At 39.2% G+C, this 26,954-nt stretch overlaps 1 protein-coding gene across 2 annotated transcripts in view; it reads right to left on the reverse strand.

The window, feature by feature from the left end:
- Nucleotides 1-402: 402 nt before the first annotated feature.
- LOC140476176 (snRNA-activating protein complex subunit 1-like) overlaps nt 403-26,954 on the reverse strand; it is a 36,787-nt gene continuing 10,235 nt past the window's right edge. For both annotated transcript variants that reach the window (XM_072568352.1, XM_072568353.1), the window contains 8 exons: nt 26,767-26,926; nt 24,066-24,206; nt 22,512-22,619; nt 21,857-22,012; nt 18,993-19,058; nt 14,918-14,980; nt 11,856-11,982; nt 403-2,553 (listed from right to left, as the gene is read on the reverse strand). In XM_072568352.1, coding sequence (XP_072424453.1) covers nt 2,516-2,553; nt 11,856-11,982; nt 14,918-14,980; nt 18,993-19,058; nt 21,857-22,012; nt 22,512-22,619; nt 24,066-24,206; nt 26,767-26,926 — 859 coding nt within the window. In that variant the 3' untranslated portion in view covers nt 403-2,515. The remainder of the gene's footprint in view (nt 2,554-11,855; nt 11,983-14,917; nt 14,981-18,992; nt 19,059-21,856; nt 22,013-22,511; nt 22,620-24,065; nt 24,207-26,766; nt 26,927-26,954) is intronic.

A 26,954-nucleotide genomic window follows, 5' to 3' on the forward strand; every position in this document is an offset into this window, starting at 1 on the left:
GCCAAGAGTTCCAAATACTCTCAACCCTGAGAGAAGAAAAAAATTCTCCACGTATCTTAAATGGGCAATCCCTATCTTGAAACAGTAAACAAGAGTTACTATGGGTGCACTTACAGCTTCCACATTAACCCATAACCATCAGCAGTTCAACCGTACAATTCTCATCCACATGGTGTTGTTGGCTGAAACATTGATCCTTAAGTGAAAATATGCATAACTATCAGTTGTTTAACCAGGGGTATTATACCATTCATTGAGGTGTAGCAAGTCTCCAATATCCTAGTAGCACTATATCATTGAACTTCTAACAACCAACAGGCACAAATTTGACAGATGCAACATTATGCCCTTGTTATCAATGATTTCAACCAGTTGTACATTCAATATAGACATATCACGAAATAGAAATGACTAAGAACTTTATTAATTAATGGTGGAAGATACAAAGGAAAATAGTAGTTTAAAATGAAACCTCATACGCTACAATGTTTTAATTCAACTAAAAAAAAAATCCGTGTTCATTCAGGTTACAATTTAGAAAATAAATAACTCAGTGAAAAAGAATCATTTTAGCTTGTCACAATTTTCAGAAATACAAACTTAGGAGGCAGTCAAGATTGTGTACTAAAATGATTGATAAATTGTATCCAAACGAGCAATTTTGTACTGGAGTGACATGCTGTATTTTAGAATTAGAGACCACTGAGAGTTAGAGTACAGGTTTGAATTGCAGTTAAACCAATCGGATGAACAGGTCTGCTTTCTGGTAGAGTTCCAGAGTGATCCCACTAAATATGAAAACATAGGACAATAATGACCTGTGGTTAATCTTAAAACTGATGGATTAAGAAGGAAAATAACACTAGTACAGTTGAAAATCTCTGCTGTTACAAATACTACTGAAACACAGCACTGTATCTGTGTGTTGACTTACCGCTAAGTATCTAAAATGTTCAAAAGTAATTTAACTATTTAGGGGAAAAAAAACTTGTGCATTCTGCTGATACAGTTTTAATTCAGTAACCGATCTCAAAACTTTTACCACACTGACATAATTCTGTATTGTTTACAGCCACTCCATTCAAGAAACAGGAGGAAAACTGATTCAATTGCAGCATGTGTACACTGAAACAAGCAGTTTAAATGAATTATTTACATTTTCCAGTGAGAATTGCACCGACCAGAATACATCCAAAAAAGCTCCAAGCTTGATTTGTGGTCAGTCTCAAGTTGCCATTTCTCTGTCAGAGGTGTTGTTAATATTGGCCTCTATATTCAAAGGGTGCATATGGGAAGCACTAATCACAAACCAACGCGCTGCATTGTGAAAGCAAGCAAATGAATATCAAGGATAAGGTCAGTAAGGACCTTGTACAATTAATCTGTTGACATTTGCTTTTCAGTAGCACTCGTGAAAGATGACGTCAGTTAAATTTTAAAGATCACCACCAACCATGAACCTGAAATCCAGATGAAGACGTGGAATGGTGGAAACATGGCAGGACCTACAAGCCGTATATCTTTAACATCATTAAATACTCATTACAATCATAATAGCAGCTGCTGTCTGCCAGGACAATCATATTCTTGTATGTAATAAAGTGCATTGGAATACACTGACACATGGATTGGGACAACATTGAGATAAGACAAATAGTGCACAATTTCCAATGTTACTAGCTTGTTATGCAATAAATTCAGATTCAGTGCATATCTGTACAACATGAATCTGAATTTTGACTGACCTATTGAAAACCATTGTTCAGCATCACATATTTAACGTTGACTCCTCCATAGTAAATTTAAAGAAGAAAGTGTTGCACAGAAAAGAAGGATGTCATTTTAAAAAAAGTTAGCTCCTGATAATTTTGCGTATGAGAGTGAACCTGTCCACCTGGTTGTGATGAAGATTAACTAGAAGAGAAGAAACCATAGCTGCGCCCAGCACCATCTTCTCAGGATGGAATAACATGAACATGAGCAGGTCCGCAATAAAGTGAACATATAACGTCAAGTCAAATAACATTTTAGTTTTTAAGTATTAGCTTGGAGATAGGAGATTGAAATATCCCAAAAATAAAGTTAAACAGATCCAAAATACAATTTCTAAAAGTCTCGTGCCGACCAGCTGGTATGCAGAAGTATGAAGCCACAGTAACCGAACAACAGAAGTAACACTTTCCCAAAATGTTACCCGAATGATGAAAATCTGACCTGATAAGAAAAGGTCAAATCATACCTTCCTACATTTAATATTAAACACAATAAAACACAAAACATACAGGGCATAAAAACAGAAAAGAGATCTTTGACAATTCATGAGTTATTGCCACATAACAGTGTATTATATCTAAAATCACAAGGAAATGTTATTCATCTATTTTTACCAAATATAAAAGTAGCACTTTGTGGCTGATTCAGTAATTATGCTTTGATCCATTCAGCTTTCACTTTTGATCACATTACTGGAGCTGTCGGGATTACTTGTAGTAGGTAAAGCTATTTTACATCCATTTTAACGCTTCTGCCTTCTCCTCTTGGTTGGTGGAGAATCTACAAACAAATGCAAAGTTAGTGTGAGGCATCTGTAATTCAACTAAAACAAACAATCCAGCTTAACACAATCAATTGCTGGACTGAAGTTAATGTACTGTTGACCGTAAGGAATATCAATTTTTGAAATAATCTCAGGAGTGAATGGAGAATGTAAACATACCTCCAAAAGGATTTTCAGTCTGAAACCCACCATAAAACCTGAAAATGTGTTGTGTTGGAATTAAGCAAGATCATTCCTGGTATTTCTGCCATCAGTCATGAAGATACTAATCTCAAATTGGACTGTAATTTAACAGCATGTAAATAAAGGGATAACTGGATTAAAACCAGTTTCTAACTGAAAGTGCAACAACAACACAGCACTATCAAATGAGGAAAAGATTGCTAACTGGAGTCTCAGCAATGATGTGGGAGCAAATTTGTCCACTTGTTCTTCCAGGAATGCTGTGTAACTGCAATAAACTAAACTATCCAGGCCACACGTCCATATTTCCATTTGGGCAGCCAGAACTCTGCAGTCACCATCAGTCATCACGGACCAGAATTAAAACACATAAGGCCTTGACTGTAAACAAGAGGAGATTTGGAAATCTTGCTCAGTGTACGGTATCATTCATCACAAATGGCAAGAATCCAGATGTGTCATTTGGGAATTAAGAATGAGATCTTGGGATGGTGAAGCAGATTTTTTTCATTCAGATGAATGGAGAAGTGAAGAAAGAGCAACTGGAAGCTCTGGGAGAGGTGAGTCTAGTGGTCACTGAGAACACTAAACAGGTTAATTAGTTAATTTCAGGGGAAAACAAAATTGGTTGTGAAGTTTGAGAAAGAAAGCTCTTAAAATTAACCACGTTAATGTTTTCCAGGGAATATTCTGCAAATCAATAAATGCAAAAGCTAGGAGATAAATCTGCATTTCTACAGACTTGGAGCTAACTAAACAATTCCCATATTTAAAGGTAAATATAAACATTAATAAATAAATGTATAAGAAATGGAAGTGAGCAGCAGATTAGACTACATCCCTGGACAGAAAGACAGTTACTGTTTCAAGTCTGTGATCTGCAAACCCTCTACTTATTAGTAAGCAATTTAACACTTTAATTCTTCTACACTACGTAACAGAACAGTTCTAGGAACCAGAGTACGTCATTCAGCCCCTTGGGTCTGTTCCACCATTCAATGAGATCACGGTTGATCTATGGCCTAACTGGGTTACATAATGCAAGCTGCAACTAAGCACTGACTTTGTCATATAAAGATTAATGAGTCCTTAGTCCATGTCAACATCACAGTGCATAACTGAAGAAGTTATGCCATCAGAGGGAGTTATGCCATCAGAGGTGCCATCTATCAGATGAGGGCAGCACATTGGCTCAGTGATTAGCACTGCTGCCTCAAAGTGCCAGGGACCCAGGTTTGATTCCAGCCTCGGATGACTGCGTGAAATTTGCATATTATCCCAGTGTATGGGGGTTTCCTCTGGGGGCTGTGGTTTCCTCCCACACTCCAAAGGTGCGCAGGTTAGGTGAATTGGCATTGCTAAATTGCCCAGAGTGTTCAGGGGTGTGTAGATTAAAGGCATTAGTCAGGGGAAATGTCGAGTAATAGGTCAGGGTGGGGTACTCCCAGAGGATCAGTGTGGACTTGTTGGGCCAAATGGTCTATTTCCATATTGTAGGGATTCTATGAAATGAACATAGGGATCGACTAAGAGGGGGGAAATAGAGTAAGAAAGTAATGATGTGGAGGAGCACCGGTGTTGGACTGGGGTGGACAAATTTTAAAACGTTAAAGTTGCTGCAACCCATTCTAAAAGATGAAAGACTTAACAATCCAGGTTTGTTCAATATATCATTTCAGTTGCATGACACTATAATCTTTTCTTAGAAATTCTGTGACTTATGATCTTATACTCCATACCCACCTGAAGAAGGAGCAGCGCTCCGAAAACTAGTGCTTCCAAGTAAACCTGTTGGACTATAGCCTGGTGTTGTGTGCTTTTTAACTTTGTAACTAAGTAAGTTTGTGGAGAACATACAAACTGATTATAAAAGCTCCTACAGATATCTGAAGAGAAAAATATTACTGAAGAAAAATAAATGTCTTTTACAATCAGAAACAAAGAGATGGTAGACTAATTAAATACATATTTCAGAATTATTCTTATAAAAGGAGGACACAAATAACGTCCCAAAAAACAGTGGTGCACTCAGAGTCCAGTGTTACAACAAGGACATCAAGCCAAACGAAATCAGTCTCACTGACACTGGATCTGTAACACCGTGAAATTTAAAAATTCAATGATCCTCAAAACCGTTCAATTGTTTCTAACAGACTTTAAAAATAATAGATAGAGTCAAAAAGAATTACAGCATGGAAACAGACCTTCGGTCCAAGCCGTCCATGCTGACCAGATATCCCAAACCCAATCCAGTCCCACCTGCCAGCACCTGGCCCTTTCAAGTTTCACAACATCTTTCCGATAGGAAGGAGACCAGAATTGCACACAATATCCCAACAGTGGCCTAACCAATCTCCTGTATAGCCGCAACATGACTTCCCAACTCTGTACTCAATACTCTGACCAATAAAAGAAAGCATACCAAACGCCTTCTTCACTATCCTATCTACCTGCGACTCCACCTTCAAGGAGCTATGAACCTGCACTCCCAGGTCTCTTTGTTCAGCAACACTCTCTAGGACCTTACCATTAAGTGTGTAAGTCCTGCTAAGATTTGCTTTCCCAAAATACAGCACCTCGCGTTTATCTGAATTAAACTCCATCTGCCACTTCTCAGCCCATTGGCCCATCTGATCAAGATCCTGTTGTAATCTGAGGTAACCTTTTTCGCTGTCCACTACACCTTCAATTTTGGTGTCATCTGCAAACTTACTAACTGTACCTCTTATGCTCGCATCCAAATCATTTGTATAAATGATGAAAAGTGGTGGACCCAGCACCAATCCTTGTGGCACTCCACTGGTCACAGGCCTCCAGTCTGAAAAACAACCCTCCACCACCACCCTCTGTCTTCTACCTTTGAGCCAGTTCTGTATCCAAATGGCTAGTTCTCCCTGTATTCTGAGAGATCTAACCTTGCTAACCAGTCTCCCATGGGGAACCTTGTCGAACGCCTTACTGAAGTCCATATAGATCACATCTAATGCTCTGCTCTCATCAATCCTCTTTGTGACTTCTTCAAAAAACTCAATCAAGTTTGTGTGACATGATTTCCCATGCACAAAGCCATGGTGACTATCCCTAATCAGTCCTTGCCTTTCCAAATACATGAATATCCTGTCCCTTAGGATTCCCTCCAACAACTTGCCCACCACCGAAGACAGGCTCACTGGTCTATAGTTCCCTAGCCTGTCCTTACCACCCTTCTTAAACAGTGGCACCACGTTAGCCAACCTCCAGTCTTTCGGCACCTCACCTGTGACTATCGATGATACAAATATCTCAGCAAGAGGCCCAGCAATCACTTCTCTAGCTTCCCACAATGTTCTATGGTACGCCTGATCAGGTCCTGGGGATTTATCCACCTTTATGCATTTCAAGACATCCAGCACTTCCTCCTCTGTAATATGGACATTTTGCAAGGTGTCACCATCTATTTCCCTACAGTCTATATCTCCCATATCCTTTTCCACAGTAAATACTCACGCAAAATACTTGTTTGTTGGACACCAAGTTTATAATTATTAAGAATTCAACTTTACAGAACACAGATGAAGAACAAAGCAATCTAATTGATATCTATAATCCAAGCCTAATCTTCTTTGATCAAAAACCCCCATTCAAACACAGACTCAATTAAGGAATAACTTTTAAATAAAAAAAAAGTGTTAAGTTGCCAATTCTATAACCATTTCAACAATAATTATCAGGTTTTCAAGAGATCCGATGGCTTGCATTCTGAAGACATTGGCCAATGCTAACAGTTTCCAGAAACCTTGGAAACGTTTCCTTATTTCTCGTAGGCTGGGATTTTTTTCTCCCCCTCAGATATATCAATAACTGGAGAATAGCTGAAGAGAAGGCAAAACCAAAACCATAATTTGGCAACTTACAAAACAACACTGCCTCCTACCCAAAACCAGTTCCTTCTTTGGTTTCTCTTTTTGCAACATTCTCTGTGGTTGACTGACCAGTGCAGCTCCTTCCGTGATTAGCTACTTCAACATCCAATCAGCTGTCAGTCCCTGAGCATAATAGCATCTCATTGCTAGTTTGTCTATAGTGTTCTTAGTGCTTGATCTTTCCAAGTCAGTTACTAACAGTAAACAGCAATCTTTTGTTCTTTTTTTAAAAATAAAAGCAAGGTGTTATTCCATATTCAATTATCAACTGCAATTCACATTTCCAAACCAAAATAAGAAGAAAAATAATAATGGTATCAATGAGAAGAAGGAACTGAAAGAAATCAGTATTACCATGGAAATGCTGCTGGAAAATATGATGCAATTAAAGATCCTGATAAACCTCCACAGCCCAATAATTTACATTCCAAATTACTTAAGGAAGGAGTGCAAAGGTTTACCAGACTGACTCCTGAGGTGGCAGGACTGACGTTCGAGGAGAGACTGGATTGATTAGCACTATATTCAGTGGATTCTAGAAGAATGAGAGAAGATCTAATACTAATGAGTACAGACAAAGTAAATGAAGGAAAGATGTTCCCAGAGGCTGGGGAATCCACACACAGGGGTCATGGATTAAGGACATCGGGATGGTTATTTAGGTGTGGGATAAAGAGAAATTCATTCACCCAAAGACCAGTGAGCCTGTGAAATTCTCTATCACAAATAGCAGTTGAGGCCAAAACATTGTCTGGATCAGATGAATTAGACATAAAGGAAAGGTTGGACAAAATTGGATGGTTTTTGTTAGTGTCACAGGCTGAGTGACGAACTGCTAGAAGTTATGAGAGGATGTTTATATTATATATAGACTAGTCTAGGTTGGGAAACTTGGGTGACATGGATGAGTTGGACTGAAGGATCTGTTTCTGCACTGTATGACTCTGTAACTCTATGCATAGATAAGGTGGATAATCAAGAGTTTTTATCCCAGGGTGGAAAAGTCAAATTTTAGGGGCATATATTTAAGGTAAGCAGGACTGGGGTGCAGTTTAAAGGAGATGCGGAAGCAAATTTTATTTTTAAAAACAGACCTGTGTTGTACTGTTCAATTTATGTTCTATTGAATGTTTTCAAGAAGGATATAGATATAGTTCTTAGGGTTAAAGGGATTGACGGGTTTGGGGAGAAAGCAGGAACCCATACTGAGTTGGATGATCATACTGATTAACAGAGCAGGTTTGAAGGGCTGAATGGCCTGATGCTGCTCCTATTTTCTATGTTCCTAATTTGAGGTCCTGTCTGCCTCTCAGGAAGATGTAAAAGGTCCCACCACACTACTTACAGAAAAGCATCATCCTGGCTAATATTTATTCCTCAACCAAGTCATGGAATAAGAAGGTTGACACAGTCATTACTTCACTAGTGTTTGTCAAATCCCACTGTGCAGACAGTTGTTACTTCTGCCTACATTACAACAGTAGCGAGACTTAAAAGACTTAACTGGCTACAAAGCTCTTTGAGCATCAGATGAGGTGAATAGTGCTAGATAAATACAAAATCATTCTTTCTTTAAAGATAAAGTAATTATTTTATCAATGTGCCAATGAACAGTTATATTCTGAAACTATTATATTGTTTTCATTTACTGCTTTCTATTCTTTGTAACAAAATAACACCATGGTTTATATCCTTAGCCACAATCAGGTTGAATGTTTATTCAATCACTTTGCGGTTCAGAAGATCACGAAATTATTCATGATATAGTCCACACACTAAACACAATAACAAATACCTAGTTCAACTCTTATGCTTGGTATAGCACCAGATAATGGCTATAAAAAGCCACAAAGTGTTCACACGGATCCAAGATGCATTGGTGATGAACAAGAGGCAATTAGCTGAATCGTAGTCTAAAAACACTTTTTGGTGGGATTGGGGAAGAAAAATTAAAACAACAAGGAATGATGAATCCATAAAAATGACATTAAACAGATACTTGCTCGCTCATTCTTCCCTACCCAAATAATATTCTAAATCTTGATGAGGGCCTGATCTTTTCATTGGCATGCTGAGCTTGTTCCTCTTCGTTTCCAAGGTAACCATTCAATTTTCCTCAGCTGCATTTTGTCAGATGAAAGGCTTACTTTCATAAAACCTTCAACTACCATGGCACAATATAATTCCGCCGCACGAAATGAGGATGGATACTGAAAAACCCTAATGTGCATAAATCAACACCAAAATGCTGCATTAAGTCAAAAGATCTGTGCAGACCATCATATGCGGATGCATTTCTAACAGTCCTGAAAATATTATCATCCTGTAAACTTACTACCAGTTTCCTTTGCTCTTATAGTGAAGAGGAGTGAGAGGATTTATTGTTATGAGACAAAATACCCAAACAGAAACTGGTGGAAATAGAATTCATATTTGCTTTAAATAACGTGGTCAAATATTTGTTTAAAAATGAGGAGGCACGTCCCAGGGTATGGAAAGAAATGAGGGATCAAGTTTGTTGAGAATTGTGAAGGGCAGGAAATAAAAAAAAAGAGAAGACCTGTCATAGAGTGGAAGGAAAGCAAGAGGAGATTAAAAGGATGATGATCACAAGGCAAAATGAGATTATAATAGACCACGTAAAGGAATAAATAAAATGGGTCCAGAGGAAATGGGAATAGGAATAGTGGAATCACTGCCAACAACTGCTGCCTCCAACAAAATGAAGATTCCATGCATATTATCTGAAGCTAATCAAGTCAACAGCCACTGGAATGCTGAAAGTTGAAGGGAAAGTATTATGGTGGTGGCATCACACTGATAGCAGAAACGTCAACTGTGACACAGACTGGTGAGTGGATGGTGTGAACAAGGGATCGCTGTCGTGATTCTGGGAGGAAGGGACAATTGGGAAGAGGTGACAGCAGATGTGTAGAAAATAAGAAATCATGGGTCTTGACACAAAATATTAACTTCTCCTTCAATCTTTACCGATGCTGCCAGACCTGAGCATTTTGTTCAGGGTATTAAATAGTGCAAACAAGATCAGCCCATGGTATCAAAAGGCAACAAAATATTACCTATTACTGACTTAAAGTCAAACATCCACCTGCAAATTTGCCTCATATTGCATTCACCCACATACTTATCCCCCCTTCTTTTCAGGAAATATGACATTGTTCAGGTTCTGCTGCTGCTGACCCTCTTGCAGATAGTTTTGGGTTCCCAGGACCACCAGGAGTGGGTGGTTGCAGTTGAAACTGGGCCCTTAGGATTGGGAACACGGAGTGAGGGGGTTTATCCATTCCTTCTGTCTGTGTGACCAGTAGCACATGCTCTGGGTTGTTGGGGAGTTGGGAATGGGTAATTTCCCATCACAATCTCCCAGGCCAGATTCCACAGACCAAGATCTAAGCTGCTACTTTTAAGCCTGTATACACTGAAATTATAAACATTATTTGATAACTGTATTTGCTGGTTAAACATGATCAATGTAGTGGAAATAGAGATAGAATACGTTGCATAGGGTGCGCCGTATTAAGATCTGTCTTAACACAGATGCTGCAAATGCACGTCACCGAATCCAGTCAAGCAAGAAGTAGTGCAAACAAATAATTTCCTTAATGTGACTTCTCTTAGGTCTTTTTTTAAACTGAAGAAATAGGCTTTAGAAATAATTTCTTCATGTAAAGGGTGACTATGATTCGTATGATTTTTGGGCTCATTCAAGCTCAACTAAACCTGGAAAATGAAGAAGATCTATGCCTTTCCTCATCTCCTTTGATCTTATCTGAATAGCTTGTTGACAATGGTATGAGAATACTGTATTTATTTCTCAGTCTCAGAATACTATCCCATGGGATTTTTGTGTGTCAGGGAAGGCTGACACATAGAGATCCAAACTACTGATAACCCGAGAAAAGTAACTTCCAGTTGTACAACAAAGCACAGGCTAACGCCTAACAGAGTCACTTGTCTTTTCTACCCCAGGAGAACCTACAGGGATCAGTATTAAATAAAGCTTTGAAGCCATGCTGCAGCTAGAGTCTAGCCAACTAAAGTCAATGCAACACTAATGCTGGCTTTCCAGAATCACACTGCATTATTGGAACACAGGATGTTCCAATCAATTCCAGAATCTGGAAAGCTTAGTCACCACTATCTGTAGCAAAAGTCTAAAAGTAATGTTTACTGGGCAGGTCATAATTTTATAGCAGTGATCAGTGCTGAGCTCTATCAGAATTGCCTTTGAGTGCTGCGATTTTCTGAATAATTTTGAATAATAAGCAAAGGTTCGATATCTCAGTGAATTATTTTTTAAAAAGTGTTAAAATGGTTACATTTATCCCATGATCCTTTAGGATATACAACAGTCCTGCTGCAAACAGTATTTATTTGTTTTGCTTTCAAGTATTCAAGAATTTTCATGTATAAAACAAATATTAACTATCCCTTACCCCTTTAATTATTATACTAAGGAGGACCTTTTTAAAATAGGCATTGCATCTATTCCTAATATTAAGAAATAATTTTCAGATGTAAAAACAGAAAATAATGAAAATATTCAAATGGTCAGACAGTATCTGTGAAGTACAAAAGAGTTACTGTTTTAGGTTAACAAACTATTATTCCAAGTTCTAACATTTGCAGCATTTTGTCTCTGTAATTTTTCTAATGTTAGTCAAACTTACCACATTCATGTAATCAGCAAATGGATGCATACATTTTAGGGTGAAGTGGTTAGCACTGCTGCCTCACAGCACCAAGCACCCAGGTTCAATTCCTTTTTGTGTAACTGTCTGTGTGGAACTTGCACATTCTCCCACATCTGCGTTGGTTTCCTCCAGATGGTCCGGTTTCCTCCCACAATCCAAAAGATGTGCAGGTTAGGTGGGATTGACCAGCTAGATTGCCCCACAGTGTTCAGGGAGGTGCAGGCACCGTGGGTTTGCTACTGTAAATGTGAGGTTACAGGGATAAGGGTAGGGAGCTGAGTCTGGGTGGGATGCCCTTCAGTAGATTTGATGGGCCGAATAGCCTGCTTCCATACTATAGGGATTGTAATAAGACTGAGGTTTCATCTTTTTGTAAAAGCATATCAAAGGATAGTTTCTCAAGGGTCGATCTAGCAAAAGCATCCACTGCGACCCAGAGGAACACCGAAGATGATCTCGACAAGAATCAATGTTCTTAACACAAGCTCCAAACATTACCTTTCTCTCTGCTGTGCTTTTTAACTGAGGAATTCCGATTTCTTTCGGAACTCTTCACTTGTGCCCAGTCAGACCCAGATTCTGAAGACTCCACTTTCACTTGTCGATGCCTTCTGGATCTAGATGCCTTCATGTGAAATAACAATATTTTGAAAAAAAAATTAATGATTGTTACATTTAATAAATAATTTCAACATCAAATTATTGGGCTGAATTTAACATGCCCCTTTTAGGCATATTTTCAGCAGCTGAAAAGAGGCACAAATAGAGTGGGTGACCAGCCCATCACCTTCTCAATGACTTGGGTTTCTCCATAAGAGGAGGCCTCGACAGGTGATAAAAATCAGCAACATGCCTGTCATGTTTCAAAAAATAATGAAGGATCAACTAAGATCATAAAAGCTCAATTAGAGTCACACAGCATGAAAACAGAGCCTTCGGTCCAACCAGTCCATGCTGAACATAATCCAAAACTAAACTAGTCCCACCTGCCTGCTCCGGGGCCCATATCCCTCCAAAACTTTCCTATTCATGTATCTATCCAAATGTCTATTAAATGTTGTAATTGTTCCCACACCCACCAGTTCCTCAGGAAGCTCATTCCACACACAAACCACCCTCTGTGTAAAAGATATGCCTCTTAAGTTTCTTCCTAAATCTCTTTCCTCTCCCCTTAAAAATCTGGCCTCAGTCTTGAAATCCCCCATCTTAGGGAAAAGATAACTACCACCAGATCAAGCTATACCTCTCATTATTCTAAAAACTTCTTGACCCAATATGTTGCTGTCCATGAAATAACTGAAATGGCATAGACAGGAAAGCTAGACTGCATAGCTCATTTGTAAAAATAATAGTTTTTTAAAAGACTGGAATGAAAGAGGGTCCTATCTTTGGTAACCTTTATGTGTGGGAATGCTCCACATCTTGCCCAATATCCCTGACTTACTGAGGTCTGAGATTACTGGGGTCTTCGCCCAACGTTGGAATTCCAGGATCCTCCACAGCCAAACTAATGGGACAGCAAGTGGTGCTAGCCTCCAATCAAGTCCCATACTGTCCTTGTTAATGTTGTCCGTATTGGATTTTAGCTGCAGAACTAATATGTTTCTTCACTGTCAGAAACCAACAAAATTCTGCCATTGTTTTATAGTCACAACAATGCAAAAGGATGAGTGTCAAGAAATTAAAGCCTGAGCAAGTACACATAAACAAGAGGAATAGAAACCTTTGAAGTGATTTACCCCAGGCTAGTCAATGGGATTGTTGGACCAATCCTACAAAAAGGTAGTTAGTAACTGACTAGGATACATTGATACAGATGAAGATTGAGATAATGGAGTTTGAGATTGAGGTTGAGAAATTCCAATAAGGTGGCAGTGCAGTAGGGCTTCTGCACTCCGGGCTTGACTGCTCTATCTGCACAGTGGACTCGAGTCAGCCCAGCAGTGCAGACTCGTGGTGGTGGAGATGGGTTTGGGTTCCTAATAATATCTACACATTCAGTGCAGATTCATAGAGGTGGTGGAGACGAGTCTGGGTTCCTTGTAAAATCTGCATCCAATGCAGATTCATGGAGGTGAGTTTGGGTTCCTTGCAACATCTACTTCCAGTGCAGATTCATGGAGGTGGCACAGGTGAGTTTGGCACCCTAATAATATCTACACATCCAGTGCAGATTCATGGAAGTGGCGGAGGTGAGTTTGGGTTCCTAATAACATCTGCATCCAGTACAGATTCATGGAGGTGGCAGAGGCGAGTTTGAGCCCAGTACAAGACCCAGCAGCAGCTGCATCAGTGAGGTAGGCCCAAAGCAGACTCATGACAGCGGTGGAGTTAGATTTGGGCTGGTACAGTACCAAGCGGAATCTGCATGACAAAGTCCAGCGAGGACTCAGTGACAAAGGCATTGGTGGAAGGGAGACGGCACCTAAGAATGACAACTTTCATTCCAGCAGCAACAGCAGTGTGGTGAAGAGAACTCGTGCCTGGCCACCAGGCCCATGGCCTACAATGGTACTTTAACAAGAAGGACTGTAAAGTTGGATATTTTATTTATTTTTTTATTTTTCTGCCTTCATATTTAGTGTTTTGATTTATTTTTCTGTGATTTAAGATGACGTTGGAGATCGTCAACACTAAAAACAATTTTCACTGTATTTTGTAACAAGATACAAATGACAAATAAATAAATCAATATTGAAAAAGAAAGGAGGTCAAGAGTCAACACTGTCTTAGAATTTTGCAATTCATGGACCGAACTTGATTGCATTTAATCTGCAATGTTACAGCAGGTATCTCTAGATTAGGAAAGCAGTCCTGTTACTCCAGGCTCCACAGGAACACCAATGGTGCTATATCGAAGTCTACTGTGAAAAAGAAATGCTCACAGCATCAGAGCTAGCAGGAAGCAGAGAGTAGGAATAAGTGGATCTCTCTCAGGCTGGAAGGGTCTCAACAGTGCCATGCTACAGGGCTCGGTGCCAGAGCCTAACCTTTTCCAATTTACATAAACAATTTGAATGAAGAGACCGAAGGGATGGTAGATACATTTGCTGCTTTCATAAAGATAGGTGGTAAATGAGTTGTGAAGAGGATATAAGAGGCCTACAAAAGGGATATAGATAGGTTAGATGAGTGGGCAAAGAGCTTGCAAATTGACTATAATTTAGAAAAGTGTGAAACTGTCCATTTTGTCAGAAAGAATAAAAAAGCATAGTGTCGAAATGGCGATGGTTGCAAAGCTCTGAGATTGAGCGATCCTGCACAGAACGTTATGCAGGTACAGCAAGCAATCAGGAAAGGTAATTGTCCAGATCTTTGCACATGGACTGTTTCAGCAGTTAAAGAGTTTTAAATGCTGCTGAACATGGTGTAGTCATCACCAAACACCACCACTTCTGACTTTATATGGGGAAAAAATTTTTAAAATGCACAATGCGATTATGAGATCAGTTCTCCATCTTGGGGTAACAAACATTAATTTTTGCAATCATTCCTTATCATTCATCAGGGATAAGCAATAACTAGGTATTTTAACAAAAACGAGTATTTGGCATACAAACCTTCACTGTGGAATTGTATGATTTTGACTTTATCTTTGCCAGGGTCTGTGCACGACTGGAGCCCTAAGAAGAACAAACACCCACTTTAATCAGTTTCAGCATTACTTTGCTTACTTAAAGAATACAAAGTAGAACGAAGCATTGCTAAATAAATGATTTCTTTGCTTAGTTTTAACCAATTTTTCCATTATGCATTTGATTTGACATTAAAAATGTATTGTAATAACCTCAAACATTTAGTTAATAACATTGTACCTCAGCTTTGGATCAACTGTAGGTAGTTTGGGAGTATGGGACTCAATGCACTGATGTATTTTTCCACTGATTTCAGAAGGCCAAAATTGGTTTTAGATACAAATCAAGCCACTGCCCTAATTACAAGTATTATTATACCTGGACTTTCTTCTCAAAATGTTATCAGTGTATGCTAACGTAAGCATCTTCAATCAACCATGACGTGATGTAACAGTGTGACAGCAGCATTTTGTTCATGAGAAGAAGCAGATATTAAAAGAGAAGATTGATGCAGCAACTCAGTGCCTTCTGTTGTAATGCTGGCCAATGGAAACTGCTGCATAATTGCAGGTGTAGCTATAGTGACAAAGTTTTCACAAGCAACACCTTAAATACACTGACATAAAACATGTACTTCATGTTAAACAGATATCATCATTTAGGAGCCAAGCACTCAATCAAAGAAAACACTTGTGCACTTGATTTTCACTGTATTATTTTTGCTGGCAAATGCATAAAATTACTCATTGATGCAAATGCCTTGCGATTACAAGTAAGGGATCTCGTGGTCAACGATAGTGTTACTGCTCATTTTAACCATATGTAGTTAACATACTGGGCAACGCTATGCTATGACACTGCCTTCAAAAAGCATGTACTGACAACATTGGATACTTGGTTAGCAGTATAAAAATACCAGTTTAGAATACTTCACAACAATTATATATTGAAGAGAGGAAAGAATAAGGAAGGTGTATACCTTTAATGAATTCAACTTAGCCTCTACTTAAAAGATTAAACTTTTCACTTGATTCGAACTAACATTCTGTAATGGATGTTTATATTTAGCTAATAACTAACAGCAAGTCCGCATGAACAAGGTGACAGAGTTGGCTCTAAAGATTGTTTACAGTTTCCATTGTGGACTATCAAGACAGGGACACCTCAGGTGGGGACTAACCTGCAAGAGCTTTTCCCAGCTTCCAGTGCTGGTACAGCAGCTTTTTGTACTACACACATATAAGCAACTCCAGCTATGTGGGAGTTCTGACTATTACCAGGTGGTCAATCGACCCTATATAAAATTATCAATTTTTTTCAGGTCTCAGTAAATATGGCAGTATCACTTAAGAGGCATTCGCAATATAAATGAACCACAAATTCGAGAGAAACAAATATACAGCATTTGTAGCCTGGAAACAACTTTTTCTCTCTTGTGAATCTAATGGCTCTTGGGTTGAGAACAGGAAAAACAGAATAAATTTTGCAAGCTGAAGGCAAAATTGTACTAATGACTTATGAGTTTTGCACAGCTTTCCACAGCTACAAATTGAAATAATTTTTTTGCTTTTATATTTATCAAGTGTTAAAAATGATCACCTAATCCTTATAAAATCTCCACAGTCACCAACTGCATAAGTAATAAAAATTAGATACATTTAATAATTTCACTACCTTGCTCTTTCTCTTTCCCTTCAATCAACGCTAAAATTAATCTTTGATTCTTTACCATGTCAGCCTGGAGTGATATCCTTGATCATACTGCAATCCTAAAAATGAGGTTTGAAAATCTCCAAAAGTGACAGGTGAATGGACCTCAATGGGAGATGGGGTATGTGCAGCAGAGTGAAGACCTTATTTATAAAGTGGAGAAGACAAGAGGCTCTCCAGCAGGTGGCCAGAACAGCACTGTAATAGCCAGAACTAGAAGGAACAACAGCAAAAATATTGATGCAAGTTTCAGCACCAGCAAGCAATATTGTGGATGGAAATAGGAAGTCTTTGTGATGTGAACAGATATGGAGTGAGGAGATCATACAGAACACCAAAATCATGAACTGGCAGACACTGGCCAGAGGGACCATTGAAGTCAATAGCAAAGAATAGAATTTAAGACAACTTAATGAAACCAATGCATCAAAACTAAGTGAACTCTTCAACACTCCAACTGATCTCTTCCATAAGGATGTGGACTTGTTGCATTTATGAAGCAGTTAGAAAGTTAATTCTGCTGATATTTCTTGTGATTGACCTCATAACAGTGGCCTTTTGTGACACTCTTTTATGATGCTCAATCTTTGCAGTAAGTATTAAGGGTTAGAGTCAAAAAGTGTGGTGCTGGAAAAGCATAGTCGGTCAGGCAGCATCTGAGGAGTTTCGAAGCATCTGAGGAGCAGGAGAGTCAACGTTTTGAGCAGAAGGTATTCATCCTGATGAAGAGCTCTCCTGCTCCTCGGATGCTGCCTGCCTGGCTGTGCTTATCCAGTACCACACTTTTTGACTCTGATCTCCAGCATCTGCAATCCCCACTTTCTCCTTAAGGATTACAGCGCCTGTGGAAATACTAAAAGCTTTCATCTTGCTAATTTTGAACTTAACTAGAAATAATTTTAAGTAGTTCATCATCAAAAACTGGATAAGAATCCAATGGAGTGTGCAAGAGGGTATGCCAGGAGCATCACCAGGCATATATCAAAATGAGGTGCTAACCTGGTAAAACTACAACACAGCATTACTCGCATGCCATACAGCGTAAATTCCAAATGATTGACAAAGCTAAGCAATTCCACAACCAATGGAGCAGATTGGAGCTCTGTAGTTCTGCCACATCTAGTCCTGAGCAATGGGGGACAAATAAACAACTGACTGGATGAGAAGGATGATAGGTGTGTCATCACACACACACAGTGCAGAAGAGGCTCTTTGGCTCACCAAGTCTGCACTGAGAAACACCTGACCTTTAACTGAGTCCTAATTACCAGCGCTTGCCCCACAGTCTTGAATGTTAATGACATGCCAGGTGCTCACGCAGGTACTTTTTAAAGGATGTGCCTCTAAGACCTCTCAGGAATTGGTATTTTTGTAGCTTACCCTATTTTCTCTGAGGTCTTTGAGGGTCTTGTGAGAAATTAATTTCAGAAAATAATTTTTAAAGTGCTGGAACATGTAGTCAACAGTGCCATTATGCAGCACAAGCTCAGCAATGATATGAGCATTGACACTCAGTTTGGGCTCCACCGGGGCAAAACATAAGACAGCAGATACATGGGCAACCTTGCAAGTCATTCGCCACCCTGACTTGGACATTTATCACCTTCAGTGTTTCTGTTCAAAATCCTGGAATTCCCTCCCCAGCAGTCTTTTGAGTGTATCTACACCAAACAGAATGCAGCAGTTCAGGAAGGCAGCTCATCACCACCCCCTTAAGTAGAACTACTGATGGGTCAATATATACCGACCCAAACACCGACAACCACATCCTGTGAGTGAAACACAAAAAAAAAGGACATGCTACAAAATTTATCAAGTGCACGAATAATTGTACCTTGCTGTTTTTAGTAAAGACAGAATTCAGTTTCAAATGATCAAAGATCTGATTTCAACATTTTTGAAAAGACAAAACTCAACAAGTAGACTGGAAAGTTTATAAACGAGGTGCAGACTTAGCTCCTGAATAAGATCCAATACAAATCAGTGTGTCAATGGATTAACAGTAACAGTACTAGAAGAATCAAATATAACTCTTATCTAGTGGCAAGCTGTTAATCAAAAATGTTGTAATTTTTGTATGCACTAAAAAGTATTTTGTTCATAATATCCAAGTGTGGACAAGTTTACACAATGGACCAACACAAATGCAAAATAGCAAAGGTTCATGATTAATTCATGACCCCATGTCATTTCTACTGACAGTGATATAGAGAGAATAAAGGCAACCAATGCCAAAACTCAATGCACTACAGTATCAGATTAACTGGTGACATTGATTCCAAATCACAACAGTGCACTCAGAAATTTCCCCTCCAGCACCAAGGTCAAATTTTAATGATACTCCTCTAACCTTTTGACAATTAGATTCATCACCATCGGATCCAGAGATATCTGGTTGGTCAGTCAAGCTTGAGTTCTGTAAAATTTGAGATAAAAGAATGGTGTTATTTGTTTCCTTAATCACCAGAAATGCTAAAGCTTAAACAACTGAATTGACACCAAAAATATGACACCAAGATCAGATAGGATACATCCAACCACAATGAATGTCTTCTTCCCAGGTTAAAGAAAGGCTAACCAGCACTGAAGCAAACATGGACACAGCATTTAATATTCTGAACTCAGAATTTAGAGATCCTGTCACCGGTTTATATTTTATCAGATCATCAGACTATAGACATTCCAATGCTCCAAATGTCAGAACTCACTTGCCAGTTCCACATTTGGCTTTACATCAACTTATATGAATACTGACGTGTAAGGTAAGACACTCAGCGGAGGGTACAATGAAGCAGAAAACAGATCCAAAATACAGGATGAGTAAATTTGATATGGCAACTGCATATTTTAACTGACTTTGCTTTACTTATGTTGGAACGTTGCCACTCAATTCTACAACAAAGCAGTAGATAAAACTACACAGCACAACAAATGATGCTCTAGTAATATAATTTTAATAGGCATTAACAATGTGAAACCTTTCTGATTGAGTCAACAATGTTTAAAAGTAGGTTCTGGCCTTTAACACACCAGAGTTAAAAATCTAATTGATTCAAAATAGCTGCCAGTACCTCACTACAAAACAAGAGGGAACTTATTAATTTTTCATCTGCTCAGTATGAGGTGAGGAACAGTTACTGCTCCCCCTTTTCTTTGTTCCCTCGTGGTCAGTTGCAACAACTGTTTTTTCTTTTTATAATTTGAAGCATGATAGCTACATTCAGAAATTAAGTTAACCAAATAAAAAATGGAGAGTCATTTCCAAGGTTTGCTGAGTGATTTTTAATTACCTATTACTCAAAAACAATAATAAAATGTGACAACAAACAGACACACACAAATAGGAGTTGGGACATAATGTTGCAGTTGTACAGGACATTGGTGAGGCCATGTTAGAATACAGCATACAATTCTGGTTGCCTTTCTATAGGAAGGATGTTGTTAAATTTGAGAGATTGCACAAAACACCTACAAGGATGTTACTGTAACTGGAGGGTTTGAACTAGAGGGAAAGGCTGAACAGGCTGGGACTATTTTCCCACGAGCATCAGAGGCTGACGGACGACCTTATACAGGTTTATAAAACCATGAGGAGCATGGATAGGGTGAATAGCTAAGGTTTTTTTCCCTGGGTGGGGGTATAGAGGGCATAGGTTTAAGGTGAAAGCGAAAGGATTTAAAACAGGCCCATGCGGCAACTTTTTCATGCAGAGGGTGATGCATGTATGATGCGCTGCCAGTTGAAGTGGTGGAGGCAGATACAAGTACAACATTTAAAAGCTATCTGCATGAATATATATGAAAAGGAAGGGTTTAGAGGGATATGGGCCAAATGGGACTAGGTCAGATTGGGATGTCTGGTCAGTGTGGATGATTTGAACCAAAGGGTTAGTTTCCATCTGTATGACTGTACGACATCAAAATGTTGTTCATTTTGCTGTCAACATATAGACACTAATGGCAGCATCAAGATCAGTTTGCAGTGCTTCAGTCAAAAGGCACTTGACATAACTGCATTAGTTTAAATACCACATTTTATGCAATCTTTTGGCAACATATCCATGCAATGATAAAAAGAATTCATCAGTAATATTGTTACTGAAAAGCAACTGCATACCAGATTCAGTAGAGACTACTTTCAAATAAATTATCAATCTCATTATGCATTTGGCTTTCAATTATTTGCCCCCACTGTATAAATAGGCATTCATTTCATTTTGTACTAACTTAAGGCTGTCCCAAATCAAAAGCTCACAACTGAGCAAGCCTAACATATCCAATATTGCCTCTTTAAACCGTGAAAATTCAACAACCCAATATATATTGCAGAACTACTTTCAATGCTAGAACCTAACGTATAACAGCTGTGGCAAAGAGAAAGAATCTAACTTTCCTGCTACTTTACATGGTCTGTTCCAACTGGGTCTTTATCGAAGGACTATATGGTGTGTTAGAACCAACTTTTAACATTCAGCAAACCCTCTCTGATGTATAATCCCTCTCTGAAGGCAAATCTCATAGAGGATACTTCAGCAATTGCTGCAGCCCTCTATTAACTGTACTTAAATGGTCATTCTTTACGTGTCAGCCTCGTTAATACCAGCAGGTTATTCAGACATAGACAAAACAACTCAGCAACCAAGTGTGATCTTATCTTCCCTTCTATCAACATTTCCACAGATGCATCTGACAGCAGAGAGCATCTCATTTTTTTTCTCTACACGATCACATAGATAGGAAGGCCAACTGAGCACCTCATTAGAATGCCAGAAAGGATTAATTTACTCATCAAGCATTAACAATTAAACCTGGACTTTTCACGGAGTATATGGCTCAGCGAACGTTGCATCAATAAGCCTTCACACAAACTCATAGCAATGACATTTTTATCGGACCGGATCAGCTGCCCCACAAAGACCCTGACAGAATGGTCACAATGCAATCCATCACAGTAGGTTGATACAAAATAGGGTTGAGGTAAAAAAGATAAAAAGATTATTCCATTTTTTAAACTTACCTGCGTACCAAAATCTCAGAATTGTTTCTAAAGTCCCAGACAAATCATATCATAATTTCTGCATGACTAATGTTCAAATTGTCAGCAGAGAGAAGAATTTAGGCAAAAGAAGCAATATGTTCTCGATCTTAAATCAAATTTTAAAAATCATTAGACTGAATTACAAATATTACTTCACATTACAAAACAAATGTTACCTTTTTCTCTTGCCACTGTTGGAATTCCAGCGTTATGTTCTTTAAGTCAGAAACAAAGTCACTTCGAATTAAACTTAATGCCTTGTCCAGCTGGGTTTTGTTTGCAGAGATCATACGCTTCATTGTTTGATAATGATCATGGATATTCATAAGTTCCTTTAAAATACATGAATTAAGAAAAATTATTTAAAATCCCTTGCGTCAGTCTATTATTCTTCTTGGAGGAAAGTATGAGGTTGCGACTCCCTTAGCCTCAGGTAAAAACAATGACTGCAGATGCTAGAAACCAGATTCTGGATTAGTGGTGCTGGAAGAACACAGCAGGTCAGGCAGCATCCAAGTAGCTTCGAAATCGATGTTTCGGGCAAAAGCCCTTCATCAGGAATAAAGGCAGTGAGCCTGAAGCGTGGAGATCTCTCCATGCATCAGGCTCACTGCCTTTACTCCTGATGAAGGGCTTTTGCCCGAAACGTCGATTTCGAAGCTACTTGGATGCTGCCTGAACTGCTGTGCTCTTCCAGCACCACTAATCCCTTAGCCTCAGCCAACTGCATGTGATCATGAATACAGCAAAAGAGCAGTCTTTTACTCCAGTGATACTCAGATTTCAGACTCAAACATTTTTAGACCCAAGTTACTCTCCAAAACATCTTACCTCCAAAACATCGACGGAAATGAGTTCAGACACCAGGTTAGATCTCTCCCGGAGGTTATCGTTAATAGTATTACTGGGAATTTTTCTCCTCTTCTTATTGTAAGCCAGCTGAAAAAATTAAAGTGAGTTTTCAGAAGTCAAGTGGTATCTTTCATTAAAAGGAAATATATTATTTTAATATTTGCAGATGACAAACTTATTGCATATTTTGAGAAAGAAACAAGTGAAAAATTATTACAGGTGCACAATCCTTTATCCAAAATGCTCAGGACCAGCTGGTTTTCAGAACTCAGATGTTTTCGAATTTCAGAATAAGTGTCAGGTTGATGTTAATTTTTAAAAATTTTTCCAAAGTATAGACTTACATGAGTAAAACAGGCCCCGAAACAGAATTAAGGCCTGCCAGTGCTGAGCCCCGCCCCCACACATCACATCTGAGTGACACACATCGAGTGGGTGTGGATTTGGGTTAACTGTTTGCACACCGAACAACCTTGTTAATGAGAAAAAAACTCCACAAAAAAAAACCTTCAGACTTTAGAGCTTTTCGAATTTCGGATTAAGGGTCGTCGACCTGTACAAAGTGGAGTATCTGTTCCCAGCACACAAAAAAAAGGGCCACTGGAGTCCATGCACATGTAGCCCCACCTTTAATTTTTTAACCAGCTGAACGAGGTGAAAGCACAGCAGCAACGTCTGGAATTGGAGGTCAATGCCACAAATGGCATTCCGATGCTGATCACCAATGTGAAACCTTGGAGGGGCTGCAGCCTTGCAGCTTAGAGGGAGTGTTGTCCCCACCCCTTCCACCTACATCATATCAGTCAGTTGTGACATGACTTGTACTGCCATTATGGATCAATGTCGTCATGAGCTGGTGCATGGTGATGTCAGTACCCATGCACATACAGAACAGAAACATGGACCTGCATCTATATTACCATTGACAAATAACTGTGAAATGGAAAAAGTGTTTTGGGCTAGGAACTGAGGCATTGCAGAGTGCCAATTGTCTGGTCTGATCCTTCATCTGTGGTTATCTGCGCATTAGGTGCAGCACTTGACTTTTAAATTAGTCCCTCGTCAGCTCCATAGAGGAATAACTCTTTGCAATCAGTCCTCAAAGTGTACCCTACTCCAGTGAGCTGTAATGCAAAGGCAGCACATTGCTTCAATTATTTTCCCATCACTGGACATAGTGGCTGCCTTGTTTAGCAAAGATACCTGAGAAGCTTCTGATGCTTTAATTCCACACAGTCTGTATAATCACTGTCATTACAATTGGCAATGACCTCTTTGTGACAGGCAACTGCCCATCCATCATGATGTACATAAAACGCAGTCAATACAAAAATCTTCAGCAACCTGAAAATAACACCAGATGATAAACACTTCCCTATCAAACATCTCTTCACACTATCTGAATTAACAGATCAACCTAAAGTGAGCTGGTGCCTCCATTAAAATAGAGAAAGATACTTTATCCATTAGTTTAAAGGTTCACACATTGCACTGAAGTTCCAACGGAATCTCAACTCAACAAGCAATACTTACTAATATTGGCATTGCTGTGAAATGGAAGGCTTTGTCATGTAAGAGTTTTTTCAGAACATAGACAGCATCAAAATGTTCTGCTTTCACCATTTCTTCTTGGCAACTTAGCACCTCATCCCAATCTTTCAGTGCCATCCGTATCTGTAGATAATATAAACATAACTGTCAGTTAAATAAACATCATGCAAAGCATTTAATGTGATCTTTAATCATAACACAAAGCACTGTAAAGGGGAAAATTACCTGGAGACTCCATTGCATACAGAGAGAGAGAGAAAGACAGAGACAGAGAGAGGACTGGTGGCAAGTTTAATGTGATGGTCACCTTTGCTCAGGCAAAGGGCAAGGATCTAAAGACGTGCAAACCTCTTCCAGAAATAATAAACTCTCAACTGACTCAATAGGCCAGCCTCTACTTATAAACCAGTGACCCCTAGTTTTTTTTCAGTAAGATGAAACATCCTTTCCATTTCCACACTGTCTAGACTCCTCAGGATCTTAATGTTTCAAATGAGTCACATCTTACTCTTCTAAATTCCAGCAGCTGTAAATCTAGCCTGTCCAATCTTTCCTCAAGACAATCCCTCCAATTACTGTTATGAGTCCAATGCTTCTTCTCTGATATTTTTCCAATTGATTTACATCTTTCCTTAAGTAAAAAGACAATATACTTCCATTAAGAGAACTCCCGATGTGATCTCTCGGTACAACTAAAACCTCTCTACTTTTTCATTCAATTCTCTTATAATAAATAACATTCTACTGGCTTTCCTAATTTCTTGCTGGAGCTGCATGCTAACCTTTTGCAATTCATGTCCCTCTGCATCCCAGCACTTTGAAATCTTTTACCACTTAGGTAATAATTCCTTTTAGTTCCTCCTGCCAAAATGGACAATTTCACATTTCCCATTGTACACTGCCTTTGCTAGATCTTTTCCCACTCACTTAACCTTTCAATATCCCTTTGCAGTTTCCTTACTTGCAGATTTGTCTCTGCGTGTAGACTTATGGTTGGATTGACAGCAAGCAGACAAAAAGCAATTAAACTGGATTTTGTGCAGCAAAAATAAAAAGGAACAGGTGAATGTCATGGAATTACAGCACAGAATTAGGCCATTTGTGTCCATTTTGGTGTCTGTGCTCTACCCAAGTTTCCTGTCTGTATTATTTATCTAATCTCATCAACATTCCCTTCAATTTATTTCTCCTCTATGTTTATCGAGCTTTCTCAAATACACCTGTCCCATTCACTTCAAGTACTCCTATCAGATTTCAACCAGTCTTTAAAAACAAAGAAAATCTCACATCAAACAAAATAGCCCATTTTGTAACTACTGGATATTATGTGGTGTAGACCATGATGGGCCAGCATTTATTATCCTAAGTGCCCAGAGGACAGCTATGAGTCAACCACATTAGTACAGGCTGGAAACAGTGGGATGGACTGGTAAGAATGCCATATTTCCTTCCATAAAGCACATTAGTGAACTAAATTAGTCCTTACATCAAATGACAGTAGTTACATGGCCACAATTAAACCAGATTGTTTTTTAAATCCCAGATTCCAGTGGGAGGGTGAAAGAGAAAGAGAAAGATGGAGTGGGAATGTATTGATAATGACAATGGGAAAAAGGGATGAAAGAAAAATATTTTATAATTTAGATGCAAATCCTAAAGCTTTATAAAGCATTGATGTGGGAGAGAAATGTCTAACCGAGCCCAAATTCCAGGCCTCTGTCCTGTTCCACAACACCCCTCCCCAGGTTTTCCTCCACTCATACTCCTCCAGAATTGCAGCTACTCCAGCAGCACCTTCCCACCCTCCTCTAGCTGCTGCTCCACTTTATTCCACTGTCAGTGGGTGGTTGTGGTTCATCTTTGACCAGCACTAGTCAGCTTGGATCAGGGCTCCCCAGCAAATAGAGACAAGGATCTGGAGCTTAGAACCAGGCATGCCAAAGAGTGAAGAAATCCCACCACTGATTGTTTGGATAACATTGGGATCCCGAGCAGGCCAAGTCACAGCCCACAGTTGAGACAGTCAGCTGGAATGAAACTCTGTCCAGGGGCTGGGGCTGGAGCCTGAAGCTTGGATTGAGCAAGTTGATCCTCCCATCAATCCTGCACCAGTGGTGCTGACTCCACAAGAAGTTGGGCCAGCTCAGGAGGGCCCTCTGCAGGCTACTCAAGAACAGTAGCTACTGGGAGCATGGCTTTGACACCTGCAGGGAATCAGTCAGAATGGTCAAGGAATTAAAGAGAAAAGCAGCCAGGTGGTGGCTCCCAAAGACCAGGCAGAGGTTATGACTAAAATGCACAAGGGGAATTCCATGATCTAAAAGTTGAAATTGTATCATATAGCAGAAATTCCACACCTATGGAAAATTACACAGAAATATCAGTCTTACATTTTATCCTCACACACTGGAGTGGGAAAAGAACCCAGAGCCTTGTGAGATGCTATTATCTGAGCAATGGCTGATACCCTGAGTAAAGTTATTTTCTCTGTTTTTCATATTGGATGTATTTCTGACCATTTTCTAGCTCCTAGTTTTTGATTCCACCAACAAGTGAAAATAATCTGAAGTACATTTAATAGCCAGAGAACATAACAGTCCAAGTCTTCAGCAACAGTTACAATATTGGAATAAACACAGGCTGAAGAAGAAATGAGTCAAAAATATTACGATCCTGTGCTTACCTTTTCTTTTGGCTGACAAAGCTGGGTATAATAAAGTCCATAAAGAAGGTACAAGCCCCCAAACCGGATCTGAAAACTATATGGGGGGAAGAAGTACTGACTTGCCAAGATTAATGCTTCTCTGGTGAACTTCCTGCCATCATTTTTACCCATTTTTCCACTGGAAAAGAACAAATGCAGTTATGTCA

The sequence above is a fragment of the Chiloscyllium punctatum genome, chromosome 4 (assembly GCF_047496795.1).
Source record: "Chiloscyllium punctatum isolate Juve2018m chromosome 4, sChiPun1.3, whole genome shotgun sequence".
Classification (NCBI taxonomy): domain Eukaryota; kingdom Metazoa; phylum Chordata; class Chondrichthyes; order Orectolobiformes; family Hemiscylliidae; genus Chiloscyllium; species Chiloscyllium punctatum.